General features: G+C 38.0%; 1 protein-coding gene across 1 annotated transcript; it reads right to left on the reverse strand.

Moving 5' to 3' along the window:
* Positions 1-1,560: 1,560 nt before the first annotated feature.
* On the reverse strand, positions 1,561-15,679 carry WDCP (WD repeat and coiled coil containing). The gene is made up of 3 exons (XM_066180567.1): positions 13,760-15,679; positions 4,886-5,006; positions 1,561-1,727 (listed from the first exon to the last, which is right to left on the reverse strand). Exons 1-3 carry the CDS (start codon positions 15,677-15,679, stop codon positions 1,561-1,563), a joined length of 2,208 nt encoding a protein of 735 aa, XP_066036664.1.
* Positions 15,680-16,910: the final 1,231 nt, after the last annotated feature.

A 16,910-nucleotide genomic window follows, 5' to 3' on the forward strand; every position in this document is an offset into this window, starting at 1 on the left:
ATATACTCCTCTGTATTGCATGCCTGTGGTTGTAGGTGATTTACAATGATGATTCCTTTGTCCCTGAGAGGATACTTGCATGAAGAAGACATTTAATTCAATGGAATGTAACTGTTTACTTATTTCAAGAACTGAAATTTTCCCTTATGAGATTCCTGGCTGCATCACTGTAATGGTACTAATGCCAAAGCTCCAAACCCATTAAGGTCCTTCAGAGCGTAGATCTACGGTCTCAATCCTGCCTTTGTATGGGGTGAAGTACTGTAACTGGATTTTAGTATCTGTGCCCTATGAATGCACTTGCCATAGCTCCCAGGAAGGGAAAAAAGACTCCCTAGGAGTATTAACAAGACCCAAAATGCACAGTATGAAAAATAACTCCTAACAGTAGCTTAAGTAAGTGTCCTTCCTTGTCTGTTTCCCCGGCTATACAGGGTGAAGCAGGCACACCTTTCCATGGTTCCAGCAGTACAGAATGCCCTTGCACACATGGCTGCTCTCTCTACTTTATCCTTCTCTTTGCATTTCAATGAGGAAAAGTTAGGGAGTCCATTAAGTTCTTCCCTTATGTCTATTTCTATCACCATAATCACGATAGTTTAATTTCCATGGATCTGCCTGCCTGACTCTCACCTGTATTGTCTCTTGTCTCTGAGGGTGAGGTTCACCTGGCTAAATGTAAATGTTTGTGTTCAAACCAGTCCCCCTGCTTGTGTTTGCAGTCAGTGGAAAGGAACAGGCACTTATTTACTTATTTAATAGGGACAGTTCACCACAATCAGTTTTAGAAATCTCTGTTAGGACATGAATAATCTGCTCTAGAAGTGCTTTTCTTTTTTTGACTGATCGTGCAGGAGCATAGATGAAAGGTGCAGTGTATACACCCGCATTTAGCCAAATGAAATTTACATTCAACGTCTTTGATCCTCAATTGATCTTGCAAGATTTTTTCTTTCTCTTCTGTGTGCATGTATAAATCTACATGCTGTGTAAGACGCTGACAGGAGACAGTGCAGCCTTTTTAGTAATTGAGTATTTTCATATAAAAATTAGGCATTTCTGAAAATGTTGCAGGTTTCCATGGGATCCAGCTGGAACAGAAAAGACCCTGAAGCTTGCCTTTTTTTTTTTTTTTTTTTTCCTCCCTATCCTGGTTTTCCTTAATGAATATAAAGGCTCTTTAGCTGTATTTTCTTCAGGTTTTATGTAGACTGTACACCTGCACCAGCAAGATTTGTTGTTATGATTTTTTGCATAATACTGTTCCTCCAAGAACATCCTGACCTCAATCAAAGTAGACAACAGTCTCTCTGCTCCAGTCCATGACAGCCATTAATAACAGCAGCTGTGGTGAACTTCACTGTAGGTCCAGTCCTTCAGAAGAAATCATGAGGGTCCAGCCAACCCGAGGCTGTAGCTATAGTGTAACCATGCCACAGATTTTACAGTTACAATACATGGAAAGTGGTGAAGACAGCTTTCTAGTCTCTCTGTCTGAGAGCACAGAATGTCTCTGTATTGTAAAAGAAAAGAAGGTCATTGGGGTTCTTTGTTCAGAAATTATGTCACTCTGCTTGGTGGTCGCATTGGGATGCTTTTTTTGTGGGAGTGACCTCCACAGACTTCTGAACTGTCAGTTCCATCCCTTATGATTATCTCTTGTGTGGCTTTGAATATTAATGGTACAAAGCCGTCCTTGTCTGCAGTGAGCACAATCCAAGAAGAACCTACAAAAATGAAGCAAGAAGAAGGAAATGAGTGCACTGGTCTGGTTACGTAAATGTAGAAGCACGTTGTTAAAAGTCAGTGAGCATGCAGGCAGAGCAGGTTTCTTTTTGTGCACTAAAGCCTTATTACACTAATGACATTAAGGTCTGACAATCCATGCTCAACACACCTTTGTGCAAATGCAGTGAGGGGCTAAATGAAAGGTCTTGCAAGGTTTGAGGTGTTTTGTCCCTTATTTAAATTAAGTTCAAACACAAGGTGCATCTTCGCTAGTTCTAATAAGCTATAAATATCTTCATCTTCTGAAAACTCAGCCAGCCTTTCCATGCTGACTTTTGTTCTAATGACATCTACTTCTGCTTAGCCTTTTCACTCATCTGCTCTACCCAAATGACGAAGAGATTATAAAAACTAGAAAAGTTGCCAACAAAAATGACTATGCTGTACTTGTTCTAGAAGGGAGTAGGGGTCTCCATCTCATTACAGTCAAACCAAGATTGTTCCATGTGTTTTCAAATTCATATAGCAAATAGAAGAAAGTTGAAGATGATTTACAAAAGCTGCGACAGTAAAATTTCTTGTATTTTAATTATTTATTGAATCTTCTCCTAAGGAGAATGAACAAAATATGGACGACATTTTTAATTTTTTTTTTTTTTAAGAAAAAAAGAGACAAGATTTAAAAACCAAGACTTCAAAACCATTTAGGTTATCTTTCTGTATTGCATAGAAGTTGAAAATAAACCTCCCCCTACTTTGTTTTTGCTTTTCTTAGCAAATTGGCTTTAAAATGAAGCTATATTTTCTTTAGTGATTCATCTGGCTTTCTTTTTAGCTGGATATTGCAGTTGTCATAGAAAAGAGTGAATTCTCGTTTTTTTTTTTTTTCAGTTTGACACTTTATGGAAAAAAAAAAATCTGTGGCAACTTAAAAGCATTGGGGGAGCCCTTCTGTGACACACTTTCCTTAGTGCATGTGATTCTGTCATTGTTGAGCAAGGGCATTAGCTGGGATATGAGGGAAAGAAAGCCCTGACAGGTTCTGTGCTGGGATTTTAGATTTTGGGATATAAAACTGTTTTTGAAATGGAATGTGAAAAAAGGAACTGTAGGAAATCCAAATGAACTATTCTTATTTTTTGTCAGTCATAACAAAGCATGCTCCCGAAGAAGGTAAATCTCCCCTTCTTTAACTACTAACAAAGCACTTTTCCAGGCTGGTTGTATGTTGTCATGTCACCTGTTACATCATAAGAAGATTGTCTTTCCAAACCATGAATCTTTAATCTTCTGCTCTTAATACTTTCTTTCTAAATCTGAACAGACTTCAGATTCTGTGAGCAGTGGGCCTGAAAGTGGAAGTTCTGAGGTCCAAATGGATATTCCATTGTTCATCAAATCGATGAAGAATACTTTTGTGTCAGACTCTTGGGACTTTTTTTCATCCATTTAAATGGAGATTCTCAGTATCATTGATAACACTTGTGTGGTAGCATATCCCATGCAATATTTAAATGGAAAAGCTGTGTGCAGCGTGTAGTACCCTTTTACTGTGAACGATTATTACTATGATGGGCCAAAAAGAGAGACTCCTGTGTGCTGCTACCAGGGCACTACATGACAGACTATATTTAGCACAGGTAATGGTATTACAGTCCTGGGCTTAAAGTGCAAACAATGAGGCCGAGCTCAGTGCTCTTTTAACTCTGATGATCTTGACAGCATTGCTGTGGACATGAATTTGCCTTACAGTTGTGAAGCTTTTCCCTCCAATCTATTAATGCTGAAGTGTTTACTCATAGTAAAAAATGCCAGGCTCTCATTATAATACAAACATGCTCTTAATTACACACCCTTTAATTATATAGTATTAGAGGATGGGAGTGATATTTTTAAACTTCACATTTAATATTTATGTCTTGTGTCAAAAGAAACTTTTAGGAATATAAGCAAGTACTGTCTAGAACTGAAGAAAGATCTACACAACTGCTGCTGCTCCAAACCTCATAATTTTGCAGGATTTTGGTGAATTTTAGAAAGATTATTGTTTCAGTTTTTCTTTTTGCTGTAAGCATACAAACTCAATATCAGAAAATCTGAGCAGAAAGAGGGACACACTTGGATGATTCTGAGACTTTATCTTTTTGATATCTCTGAAGTTTAATACATGAAATTGAGGAGAGATGTTCTGCTAATTAAATATTCAACTCCTCTATAGAGCTGAAAATAGGTTTTTTCAGTCCCCTTGTTTATTATGGGCATTCCTTTCCAAATCAAGATCTGGAAATACAGGCCAAAAATGGGCTCCTCCTCTCCCTGCAGTGCTGCATCATGTTGCTGCAGAAGCCTGCTGGGAAATAGCTCAGGTATCAACAGCAGGTAGAGATTTTTCATATATGCTTCTACTGCACTGCACAGTCAAGGAAGATTTCTGACAAAGATATGGAACCTGCGTATCCTTGTCTTCTGGAACAACCTCAGAAAGAGGATCATAGTAGTCTGTGATGAGAAAAGACATCAGAAGCATTATAGAGAAATGGCTAAGAAATGGCAGTGTGTGAGTTGCTGAGAAGGTGTCACACAGGAACAGACAGGGACAAGGCAATTCAGTGACCAGTCTGGGGCCAGGGTTCCCCTTGTGGCATCTGTCCTTATGACTTTATCAGTGGTGGGTGGTAAAAATGGGAGATTGGCAAATAGGAACATTGACCTTCATTTTTTATCTTACATTAAAATAATCCCAAATGCTACTTGATACATAAATATATTTATCATATTCTGAGAGTGATTTTTTCTCCAACCTATACTCTGTTGTCTGGGCTGAGACATGCTAGTAAGGATGGGTGAAGCAAACTGCCAGAAGGTTTCAGGAAAGCAGTTCTACTTCCAGGTAACACAGGGTACTGATTATTTTCTCAGCCTTCCTTTGCAGAGGCACCTAACATATTACTCTGCTAATAGGTAGTTTTGCAGTTACTTTGCATTTAAATTATTTCAAGAGACTCTGCTGTATTTTAAACAGGGGAAAACACACACTTGCCAAAAAAAGTTAGTTAGCTCCGTTTACTAAAGTCTGGGGTAATTATGCCATCACAAATGCCCCTTTTATGCTAAAAAACTCAGGTGAAACCAGATAGCAGAAATATAAAGAACATACCGTGTTTCATTTCAATAACAGGCAGATCAAACAGCTGCTGGACTAAACTCAAATGGATCTTGCCATCACAGAGGAGAACGTCTTTTGTTTCTTCAGTAACTGATCCATTTGAAAAGCTTTTCTTCATATGCATGTATGTAAAAGAAAAGATCTTGTTAATGGCTTAGACATCGAGCCTGAGCTCTTATAACCTTTCCTCTGCTCTTACTCCTTTCAGTTCTTTAGTCATTTTGCCTTTTCTTTGTCTGTCTTTCCTACGGTTTATAGATGACATCATCATGCAGGACCATTCTAAGCACAATCTCATAGTCCCACATGAGGAGTATGAAAATGGCTCTGGTTTTTGCTTTGTGAGCTTCTGCAGCTCAAAGCTGTCTCAGCCCCACACATGTATTGTCCTGGGGTGGGCATCTGTGTGTCTGTTGGGCCTCCCTGCCTGAAGCCAGTTTAGTGGAAGGGAATGTATCCTTCCTGGAATAACATTGTTCCAGATGCTGCCAGAGTAAATGAGTAGTCTGCTCGGTTTCAGCTGTATGTGTTGGGTTTGAGAGCCATTGGGCAGCTATTCCACCCTGGTAAAATAACCTCAGTTATTTTGGCACAGGGAGTATTACAGAGAGACTGGACATAGCAACAGCCTCTCTGAAAAGCTGTCACAGCAAGGTAGCTTGGGAATCCTGTGACTTGCTTTGAGAGAGAGGGAATGTATGGATTTACAGTCTTGGAATTTGCTCTGATATTCACTGAAAGAGCACACTTGAATATAAAGGTGGCTTGTTTGTTGTTCATGAAATTTAGGTAGCCCTGAAAATCAACATCTTTTTGTTTCATCTTTCTGGTTACTGCAAGGTGCAAGGACAAAAATTAGTTGAGCTACTATGGTCATGGAGTGGATATGTATTTGAATTTACATTTTCCTATCTGTTATCATTTAAAAGTCCTTTTAATACTGAAAATTTTCCAATGACTCAATGTCATTATGAAATAGATGTGAATGGGACATTTTCTTCTAAATAACATTGCTGTACTTTGTCCTGTGAATTTCATTTTGTTCTTTCCATGCTTTCCCCCTGTGTAGTTCCATGTGTTATGTTTTGCATTGTTTTTTCTTTGGCATCTTTATGTTCGCAATACCCCTGGATTTTATATATTTGTTACGAATAAACAGCCTGTTTACCCAATTTCACAGACCTCTCTGTTTCATACATTCAAAAAGGATCCAAGGTAATATTTTAGAATGGGTTGACAGGATCTCATCTATCTTAATTTCTGTTCTAGTCCTACTCTGTCTGTGTCTACTTCACACCCTTGAATTTTTCTTGCTAATGTAGAACTTACAGTTGAATGAATTCACAACTGCATCTTCTATTTGTGTGCACAGTAATCTAACCTTTGACTAAATAAATGTCTCTTGTAATGCTCATCTTCATTTCTAATTGTGCTGCCTTTTGGCAGTTGCTCTCTGTGAATGTGTGCTTTTTTGCTGTGTAACAACCTTTCTAAATCAATCCCTTTCACTTTTCTGTACACAGTATCTGTGCTGTCACGCAACCACATTGAATTCTGTAAATCAGACTGCCTGCTGACTGTTGCAAATGTCTTTTCCCCCGCTCTGCTATAAATTGCTCATGCAGATAGTCTATGGATGATTTTTGAAAATTTATTTATTTATTATGATTGATTTTATTAGAAATCATAAAAAATATTTTTCCATTAAAAACATGAACTTTCCAGTTTTCAAAGGTCTTCTCGTCTTTTTTCCACATTCAAAACAACCAGAAATTTGTTGGTGCATAATTAATAAAGGTCACACCTAAGGAGTGCATCAAGGAAGCATCATTTTCTTAGTCATAAACCTATAGCAACTTCATGCTACAGCTGTAACTATATAAGAGAAGTTCTTTGTAATTTTTAGGTATTTCCAGGTTATGCAGCACTATATTCTATTGAACCTAAACACACCTGAAACTCAATGGGCTGAATGTTCAGCAGTGAGTGTGTGCTTTGCATAGGCATTGCAAAGGTGCTCTTTGCCTGTGCAGGTATTTGTGCAAAGCTTTGTCATTGCTGCAGACTGTGGACTAGCACATCTAACAACTATTTCATTTTCCTGAGTTCAGGTTGAAATAGAAGAGTTTATTCAAACTGGAACTTCAGTTCACTAATTATAGAAAAGATGGAGTGTAAATGAAACCGGCTCATCGCCTTGACCCAAGTGGTCCATTTTTCACATAGATAAGCTTCAACTCAAGAATTCTCAGAAAATAATCTAGCTCTGTCTCTCTTGAATTGAAATCAGTTGAATGGAAATGTATACTCAAGATGACTCTGTTCTAGTTTGTTTCCTAGATAGCATTGCACATTATTATTGGAACATCCATTGGAAGTGGAAGACATTTTTGTATACACAAAACTGCACAACACCTATTTTTTTATTCTAAATAGTTTTTCAAGTACAGACCTGAAAGATCAAGTTTTGGTTGTTTGTTCTTTTGTCACTTATCAGTGTTCATATGAGCTATTTTCTCTGTCTTTGTAATATACTTCTGTTTATGATAAAAGTAATCATCTTATACATTTATTTTTTACTTTTTACAAATTCTGTCAGGCAGGCCAAGACTTTTTCTCAGTTATAATCTTCTAATTATTTAGGCTTTTTTTTTATGCTTGGTTTAAGTGATGATAATGTGCCTTCTCTTGTAGGAATGTGTCCACACACGTCATATCACAGATTAACTGATTTAAACCTGTACCTTCTTGTGAGGCAGGTAACTCTTAGAATCCCCTTTTTATAGATGATCATACCATTAAACAGGGAGCTTAAGAGATTTACTCAAGGTCATGGAAGTAATTTGTGACAGAGTTAGAGGTACAACGAAAAGGTTGCCTTTGTACTTCCCACTTACATGCCTTAACCCAAAGACAATTTTCTAGCCAAATCTAGATTTTATCTACCTATGCCCAAAATCCATGATAATTTTTGCCATGTTGCTATTTATCTCCAATAGGAATCAGAGAACTAGAAAATCCCAGATTAAAATCCCTTGTGTTTGTTACTTTATCCTAGAACAGAGTTTATGGGTAGATAAAGAACATGTGAATCACAGAAGAAAAAAAAACATATTTCCACATATGTTACTGTATATTTTCAGATTAAGTTTCTTTAGCCAACTTCCTGTAGTATGTCCAGTCCAACTCTCCTTCAACAAAAACCCAGCAAAAAGAAACAGTCAATTCAATAATTGTTTTCCTTCACCCATGTCAACCTGGCCAGATCAGATTTTATAGCCTATAAAGGGTGTTCTGGGCAGCAGCCAGCCCATCACAGCAGTGCCAAACTGTCTTTCAAAACTCACATTTTGGATTGCAAATATCTATGAGAAAAAAATCATTTAGTAAGGCAAAAGGATTCCTGGGTGAGATGTTACATATCTCACGTATGTCTGCGCAATAAGTGAACAGGCCTTCTCTACCTTTTTTGAACCCCACTGAGCAGTCAGCTGGAGCTGGTTCTGCATCTTGACCTTTTCTTCATTTGTCTTGTATTTCCTAATACACTGCCCACGCTCCCCAGCATGCTAAGACCATCTTAATTAACTTAAATTCAACAACTGATGAAACAGGGAAGTAAATGAGAATGTGCTACCAATCAGAATTTTTTTTACTGACACTGAGTTAGTGATCAGTTGAAGTCTCAATGTGTGTTTCTTGCCCATGGATGTCTAGGAATGTAAAATCTTTTTCAGATGAGACCTGCCAGCTCTGTGCCCAGTGCTCATTACCTGCTGAAGAATGTGCCTCATTGATGTGCCCACAACACTGCCTTTGCTCTTTTCATAACAGTATTGTATTTTGGATTCACAGTCATCTTGCAGTCACTTAACATGTACAAAAACAGAAATTTAATCTCTTAATCCTGGAATATATGACTATGCACTTTATATTAGTTCATTGAGTTAATTTCAATCCTTTTTTTATTATTCTCGATGTTAAATAATAGCAATCAATTTACAGGTGTGAAATCCTGATCCTTTACTGAAAGTATTACTGACTTTATGTCATATGCAGATTTTATAAGCATAACTCAGCAGATCATTAATGAAACTTTTAGATGAGCGTGAAAATCCATCATGAGAAAATCCACTAGTAATTTTTTTCCATTTTCTTCTATGCTATTATAGCTATTACTATCTCCCTTGCAGCTAATTCCTTAACCATCTTGTTTTTCTTCTATTAATCCCTATTCTCTGCTCTTGAACAAATAATTTCCCCTGTGGCATAATTTCAGGTACTGCACTGAATTCCAGGTATTTTAAATATTCTTCATCTCCTTCATTTTAATAATCTGTTCTTTTAGAAGGGGAAGGTATCAGGTTAGTACATGCATTGCACAATGAATGGTGATGTAGTTGTCTAGGATTCTGGTTTCTTTCTTTTAAACCCTTGATTTCAACTGTGTTGTGTTCCACTGGTAATTTCAGGTTTGATAACTTAGTACCCATTAGTCAGCTTGCTTTTACCTTGCCCCCATATTCATTGTGCAGGATGAGAAAAAGCTAGTAGATTAGCTGGATGTGGGGGTTCTCTCCCAGAAGACAATGAAAAGACACTTAAACAGCTAAGGAAGAGAGCATAGAAGAGGAAGGAGAATTATGATTTACATTCTCATTGCGCCTTGTGCAGCACTGCCACAGGTATTGTTCATTAGGTTTGACAGCTTGCACTGCTCCCCTTCCCTGTCATTATTTCAACTGTTGCTGCAATTCCTGCCTGCTTTTTGGTACAGTCTGTTTTTATTGTGGTGGAGATATTGATATCTTTCCTTTCCTTACCTTTATGTGGGACATTCCATTTACAACCTTAATTAACCTGGCAGAGAAGCATAAGCCGTAAAATGTTTATGCTGGAAGAGATCTGAGGTGCTCAGAGGTGCTTAAATCCCTGTGCAGTTTGCATTTATAGGGCACATCAGCATTCCAGGTGACACAATGCTGGGATTTCTCTCCTCTTGGCTCTCTGGTAATAGTTCTGCAACTACTGTTTCAAGCATACTGTCATCTAAGATATACCTTTTGTGCTTGTGCTTCCGTGATCTTTATGTATGATCTTTACTTTGAGCAGTATGAAAACTTGGCTTCATTTTTGACATTCCATGTTCCTTTCCTTTTGCAGCTGTGTATCCAACAAACAAATCATCTGCTCTAACAAAAGGAATTGTGTCTCCTCTACAAACCCTGCTTGTCTGCTATTGATCAGTTTCAGAACACTGTTGGCAGAATTTGTTCATAACAAATTCATCAACCTTTGCTCAAAATGTTATCCGTGCATTAATCACACTTTCTCTTGACTACTGCAGGTCTTTCTATTACAGTCATCCTAAATCTCTTCTTTCTAAATTTCAGGATAGCTGACTAGTTTCTCACTCCAGGGAGCAGTCATATCAGCCTCCTCTTCCATCATTTTCATTACTTACTTTCTGTTGCTCAACCCGAGTCACAATTGCCCGTTGGATTTTGGAAGGGTTCATGGTCTTATTACAGCTCATCATTTCAGCCTGGTCTTCACTCATTTTACTGTGCCCCCCTTACATTCACCTTCTTTACATCATGTATTTCTATCAGAGCTTTACTGCCATATGTTTGTATCCTTTCTGTTCATCTCCCAGATATGTGTAAAAAAAGAAAAAAGTTTATTTTGTAGCTGACCTTGGCAATAAAGTTTCCCATAGTAAATTGTATGAAGATACTATAAAAAGATACTATAAAAGTACAAATTGACTTGTGTACAATTATTGGTGAGTGCTAAGAAAAGAAAGTCATTGTGACTAATTGCTGAAAAGATATTATTTCCTGTTTAATTATGCAATATATGCTTTCAGTGATATAAACTTCTGACATCATACTGCTTGTGAACAAAATGTAGGAGTTTAAAGATATTCTTCAGATTAAGATGAATCTTACTCCTCCTGGAGAAGTTTGCCTAAATGCTTTTAATTTGAGATCCAGATTGGCTTTATTTCCACTGTAATTAGGTTTTGAATGAGACTAATTTAAATATTCTGCAGCTGTTTCTTTTCTGAGGGAAAAGGATGATAAAAGTATCTTTTTGCAAAATGAAACAGAAAAAAAAATCTGTGAAAGATCCCCTTTTTATTTTTTTTCTTTTTAAATAATATCTTCTTATTGCATTTGTCTGTCTGCCCTCCCACATTCCCCTGAATCACAAGCCTGTATATGATGAAAGAGCAATAATATTTGCTTTTCAGGGTTGAATGATCAAGTTACCTCTGGTGGCTGAATGCTATTACAAAAGTGATAGTGCAGTGACATTTCCAAAGTGTGAATGATCATGGTTTTCTTCTATGGCTATGGGCTACAAAGAATACAAATTCTGGTAGCACTGCATAGATGTGACTTCAGAGGAGTGACAGGCAGGCTTGCACTAACAGGATAAACAAAGGTTTTGAAGACTATTAAATGAGCAGACATTATGAATTATTAAGTAATACACGTTTCAGGGTTTTTTTTAGTTTTCTAAGCAGAACAGGAAGTACACACAAATCTGTCAATAATGCTTCTGCACAACAGTGTTCGTAATTGCTCATTAATTATTGCTACATTTTAAAAACTTTCATTACGTTTTTTAAATGCATAAATATGGTTATGCAGTTCTGATCATTGTATTCTTTAGTAGAACAGATTTCTCAATCAAGACTGAGCCTCTTCTGTGCTGGGGATTATAGAGACACTTAAGAAGACATGCACTTGGCACAAAGAGCTGGAAGATAATGGCCATATGATTGACTGGACTGCGGTGTTCCTAAAGCTTAGAATGTTTTCCACTGGCTGATATTTATATCATAAGGCAATAAAGCTATTTCCTGACTTTTTGCTCTGTGAACAGAGCCTGGCTGGAACCCACAGCTGGTCTCTGAGCTCACAGTGCACTGAACAACTCCTGAAGGAGGAACAAGGTTCAGATATCTGAATACAAACTAATCAAAACAACTATTTCTCTGAATATTATTAGCTGCCTATGAAACAAATATTTCCCTGTCTGTCTGTAGACCTTTCTGCCAAGTCTATTTTTTTTATTTTTTTTTTTTTTTTTTTTTTTTTTTTTTTGGCATCATGCTGTGATCCTGTTAGATTTCAGAAGAGGGGCTGAACTATACAAGGCATTAGTCGAGACTTCCCCAGGAAAGCGGTGTGTGGGAAGGCATTAGTGGCACTTTTTCTGAGTCATTGTAATGTGGTGCTAGCAGTGCTTGCTGCTGGCTTAATGTGAAACTAACCTGTTCAGACAAATAAGTTTTCCTTCCTAAACATAGTTTTTCTAGCAGTATTTTAGAAGCATTTAATTTTTTTGTTGTTCTTTCCAAAGAAATAAAAACAGGTTAACTAATTCTAATGTCTTGTGCAAGCATGTGCACAGCAACTTCAGATCTTAGATTAATGTTACGTGTCACAAATAAAACTTCTCTTGGGAAAGGTTAATCCAATTGAATCCTAGAAATAGGGCTGCTTGCTAAATAAATAAGTTGATTTATGTTAAGAAATAAAAATTAATTTGAACATTCTGGAGAACAGAAGGGCTGGTTTCTTGGCCAATAAAATCCTAAATTATTTAAAATAGACATGCTGCTTTTTCACCAGATTTGTATAATGTGTTCAAGTTAAATTATTGACTAATTCAGATTGAAAGCTTTGCTTTTATCCAGAGAACCCAACACACCAGAATCTGTTTAAATGCCAAGTAAACGATTGCTAGAAAGTTATGACCATGATTGAATTGAGTCATCATTCCCTTAATGAGTGTTTAAGGAGGGGTACTTCGATATCTATATAGATTACTTTAAAGTCAAAGGAAGTAAAATTTGCTTCAGCATCATCACAATGCAGTGTATTGTTTTGAAATAATGCTGCTTATGTTGCAGTAGATAAGAATGCATTTATAATTGGCATCTACATCCTGAAAGGGACACCAGTTTTATCACTACCATCAGCATGTTCAAAAATCTGATCAGTATAATGTTAGTATTCCTGTGAATAATATTAAAAATACTAGATAGAAATAGTTACCCAACCTACATTCCTTAGTTGAAATTCCTATTGAAACCAGGAGGAAATTTGCCAAAACAAGGATAGATAGGAACATGATAGTTTGAAATTCTTATATTTATTTAATGAAATCATAATTACATATTGATGGATTGGAATGTTTTTGTTTGTTTGAGGGGTTTTTTTCAAAAAATTTTAAGTTGTTATGTGTTTTACAAATTGAGTACATCTTATTTTGCCAAGAATAGTGTTAAGAAATCAAAGTACAAATAAGCCAAATTCATGTAATGCCCATTTAATTTTTCCATAAATTGAGATTCAATGCTTGCTTTTGCCTTTTTTTTTTTTCCCCCCCCCCAGTCTTCCTGTGAGTCTGGCTATCTTCAGACTCTGGATTTGAGCTCAGGTTTAAGTTTATTACATTTCTGATGAGCTACTGTAGACCCCCATTCATTTGCTTATCTCTGCGCCAAACTAACATACAAGCTTTTTGTAGATTAACAACTCTGGCTCTGTTCTCTCTGACAGATGCACACAAAATTAGCCAGCGTCCAAGACAACTGTGCATGATCAAAGAATAAACAGACAAATCTCCCATGTTCAGTATCCTCTAAACTATCCACATCATCCTGAGTTATTGTTCCAATGACAAATTATAATTCCATTTTACGTTAAGCTTGATGCCAAACCTAGGTTGCATTTCTTATGGGTTGATAAGAATAAACTCCATCCTCTTGATTTAAAGCCAAATAAATGCAAGATTGTTTAAAAATTTGGTTCCTATCACAGTATTTCTGAGCTGACAAAATGTTACCTGGTAAGTGACATGCACAACAGGCGGTTCCTGGGAGCACGGGTAGGCTAAAGATATCCTCCTCCCGTTCCTAGCGAAGTCCGTTATTTCGGAAAGACTCAGCTGTAACTCATTGAAACTGCCACAAAGTCTCTCTAAATTTCTTGATATGTGACTCATTCCCCTTTCGCTTGGCAAATTGTTGTTTTTAGGAGAATTCGATGCTTCTTGGATCACACTGAACTGCACTTTAGGGGACGTTGGTCTGCTGGAAATCCTGCTAGGTGATCCAAAACCACGAAGAGACACCGAGCGATTCATAGGTTCAGCATCCAATGTTTCCAAGGCCACAGAGGAGTCACCTGGCAGCCTTTTTTCATCCAGGTCACTCACACTTGATGAAGAGCTCTGCTCATAACTAGGGCTCTTTACTTCTTCAATAAGTCTTCTCCTGCCACTTGGAGACTGAATAACTGTGCTTCTTGGTATTAACAACTCCCTGCTTTGAGGCTGGTCTTCTGTGGCAAGATTCTCAAAAAATTTTCTTTTTCCAGGTATATTAACAGAGGATTCAAAGTTATAAAACATATTCTGCTTAGTCTCAGGCAATGCTGAAGAATTTTCTTCCAGCATCAATTCTTTGACCATAAGACGCAATACATACCTGTCTGAACTTGAAGATGGAATGAGATTAGGCTCAGGGAACCTCTGCTTGCCAATCAGAATCAGTAAGAGTTTATCTGTTAAAAAGCATAGGCCCTTCGGTCTTTCATTTTTTTCCAGTTGGATTTGTTGAATGTGAGGCATGCAGGAAGAGGTGACTGAATATACCAGAACAATATTAGAAGTATTAGAGGCCACTGCCACAATCTGAGCTCTAAGGTCAAAAGCCATTATATCAGGAACCAGAATACCTGGGATGGTGACTTTTCTGGTGGTCGTTACCTTCCTCTCAAAAGTCACCAAGATCAAGTGAGAAGAATCTTGACCATTTGTTGCGGCAGAGTCTTTGCGTTTCAGAGTAATGAGAGGACTGGGATCAGACCGACGGTGGTTTGCAAGGATATGGGTCAAATCCACAGGACCTGATGAAGAAGAAGCAACTGAATCAACACCTGATCTATCTGAATCTATGGACTTTCTTCGTGTGTCCATGGAGTATTCCTCATCACCAAGCACCAAAGCAGACTGTGAAATTAAAGAACCAGCTTCTGTACCAGAGGGCACATCAAATGCAATGCCTGCATTGAAACCACAGATATTATCTAAAGGAAGCTCAGTAGCTACAGCAATTTGGAAATCCAGAGTGGCTTCTATAGCACAGATATAACCTCCTACATCAAAAACTGGGCAAAAGGAGCAGATATTTAGAGTTTTTTGAGCATTATCCCATATGTAGGAGTGCAGGGCACTGCCTATAGCAACTACTAAACGATTGCCATCCTTAGTCCAGCAAGCACAGTGGATGAGTCCGCTGCTTTTGATCTCTGCCTTAACCCGTGCATTGTCAATACGAACGGCATGCAAGACTGAAGCATCTCGTTTTGTAAGCACAGCCAAGATCTCCTTCCTTGGATGCCAGACACAGCCCTGAGAAAGCAGTGGAAATGGCTCACCAACTTCACAAGTCTGAGAAATCAAGGGCTTTTTCTTCTCTGCACTGCTGTAGACCAGCTGCCAAATGCTTACATGCTTTTTGTGCTGAACAGCGAGCAGAGCTGGGGTGTCTGTAGAGCAACATGGGCCCCAGTAAAGCCCATGCACATGTTCAAATTGACCAACAATGCTTGAGTCTCCAAACTTCAGCTCTCCATTTTGATAGTATAAAGTAGTCAGTATCACTTGCTTCCCATCTGTCCAGGCAATTCCATGCACAGGGTGGATAGCTTGATATAAAGCATTGAGGCCGGTTCTCAGAAGCTTTGCCTTTCCCAGATCCATCTTTTTAGTCTTTCTTTCTAATGGTGATTGTTCCAAAGTAGAGAATCCATGGAATTCACTTGTAGATCACCATGAAAAATTTTTTCTCATGTCTCCTTCCCTTCCTTTCCAGCATCAAGCTGCTATTTTCTGCTAATAATCCAAGAGTCTATATTGTGAACTCCTTCTCTGTAGGCCTGCATCTGCTCTTCTAAGTATAAATCCATGTCAAAGCTGCTTTGGCTAGGTCTTTTCCTGGGAGGAGTTATCATCTTCATGTGATTGCTAACAAGGTTTAACCAATTACTGTGCGTTTTCGTAGAAGGCTATTTTTAACTCTTCAGTGCTGGGAATATATTTAAAAATAACACTAATACTTTGACCTTGACTGAATGAAGGTCTTTACCAAAGAGAGAGATCATACACTGGTAAGCCTAAGTATTAAGCTACAGCCTGAAGTAATGACCTGACACTTCTTTCAGCCAGCCTTTGAAGGATGAAAGAAAATTTAAACATAACGGAGAACTGTACATGGCAGATTGCAATCTGTGATGGGCAGCATCTTTCAAAGAGACAAGATCTGAAATGGCTGTGAAAGGAAAGTAGAAAAGGGAAAGCATGCTCTGTCCTCTTAGTAGTTATAAGAGAATGAATGAAGGTGAGATTTGAAAAACAACCAAACACCCAAACTAAAAAACCCCAAGTACATAGTCTAGAAGCAAAGAGAGCTGATTAGTGATTAGTGTTCATTTTACTGGGCCATACTTCCTAGCTACAAATATATATTGATTTCTTTCTTGGTTTTCCCAGCCACCTGTATCTGAGGGCTGGTCCCTCATTATACAGACAGAATGCAGGAAGGAATCAAAAATTTTCCTGTTTCTCCTAACCCTGCATTTTCTACAATATGTAACATAATATCATGCAAGATCCTTGAGTTGTCAAAGACCCAAAAGTCCCAACCAATAAGTTGCTGTAGCACAATGGGGTCGTGGGAGGATACAGCAGTTTGGGTGGGCTGTGTTGTTTCAGGCCCAGAGCTGGGCAAGATGCCTTGGGTGTCTCCATCCTTCCCTCCTTACCACAGCCTTCTCTGTGGTTAGCTCGGGCAGAGTGTGCGTATGGCTGAGCATAAATAGTCTGGGTGGGATTAATTAACTTAAATATAGGTAACCATTACTATTTTCAGTGCCCCAGGATATCTCAGACAGCCACACTGAGCTGGCAGGTACAACACAGGACTTTGAGAAGA

Source organism: Chamaea fasciata, unplaced genomic scaffold (genome assembly GCF_029207755.1).
Source record: "Chamaea fasciata isolate MVZ Bird 193981 ecotype frontalis unplaced genomic scaffold, bChaFas1.0.hap1 SCAF_3, whole genome shotgun sequence".
Lineage (NCBI taxonomy): Eukaryota > Metazoa > Chordata > Aves > Passeriformes > Sylviidae > Chamaea > Chamaea fasciata.

Coding starts and splice junctions, on each gene's coding strand:
- WDCP (XM_066180567.1), bottom strand. CDS start 15,679: ATGGATCTGGGAAAGGCAAAGCTTCTGAGAACCGGCCTCAATGCTTTA. Junction 5,007..13,759: donor TTGTGCATGTCACTTACCAG/GTAACATTTTGT, acceptor ATGCATATGAAG/AAAAGCTTTTCAAATGGATC. Junction 1,728..4,885: donor TGTTATTGAAATGAAACACG/GTATGTTCTTTA, acceptor TCATTTTTGTAG/GTTCTTCTTGGATTGTGCTC.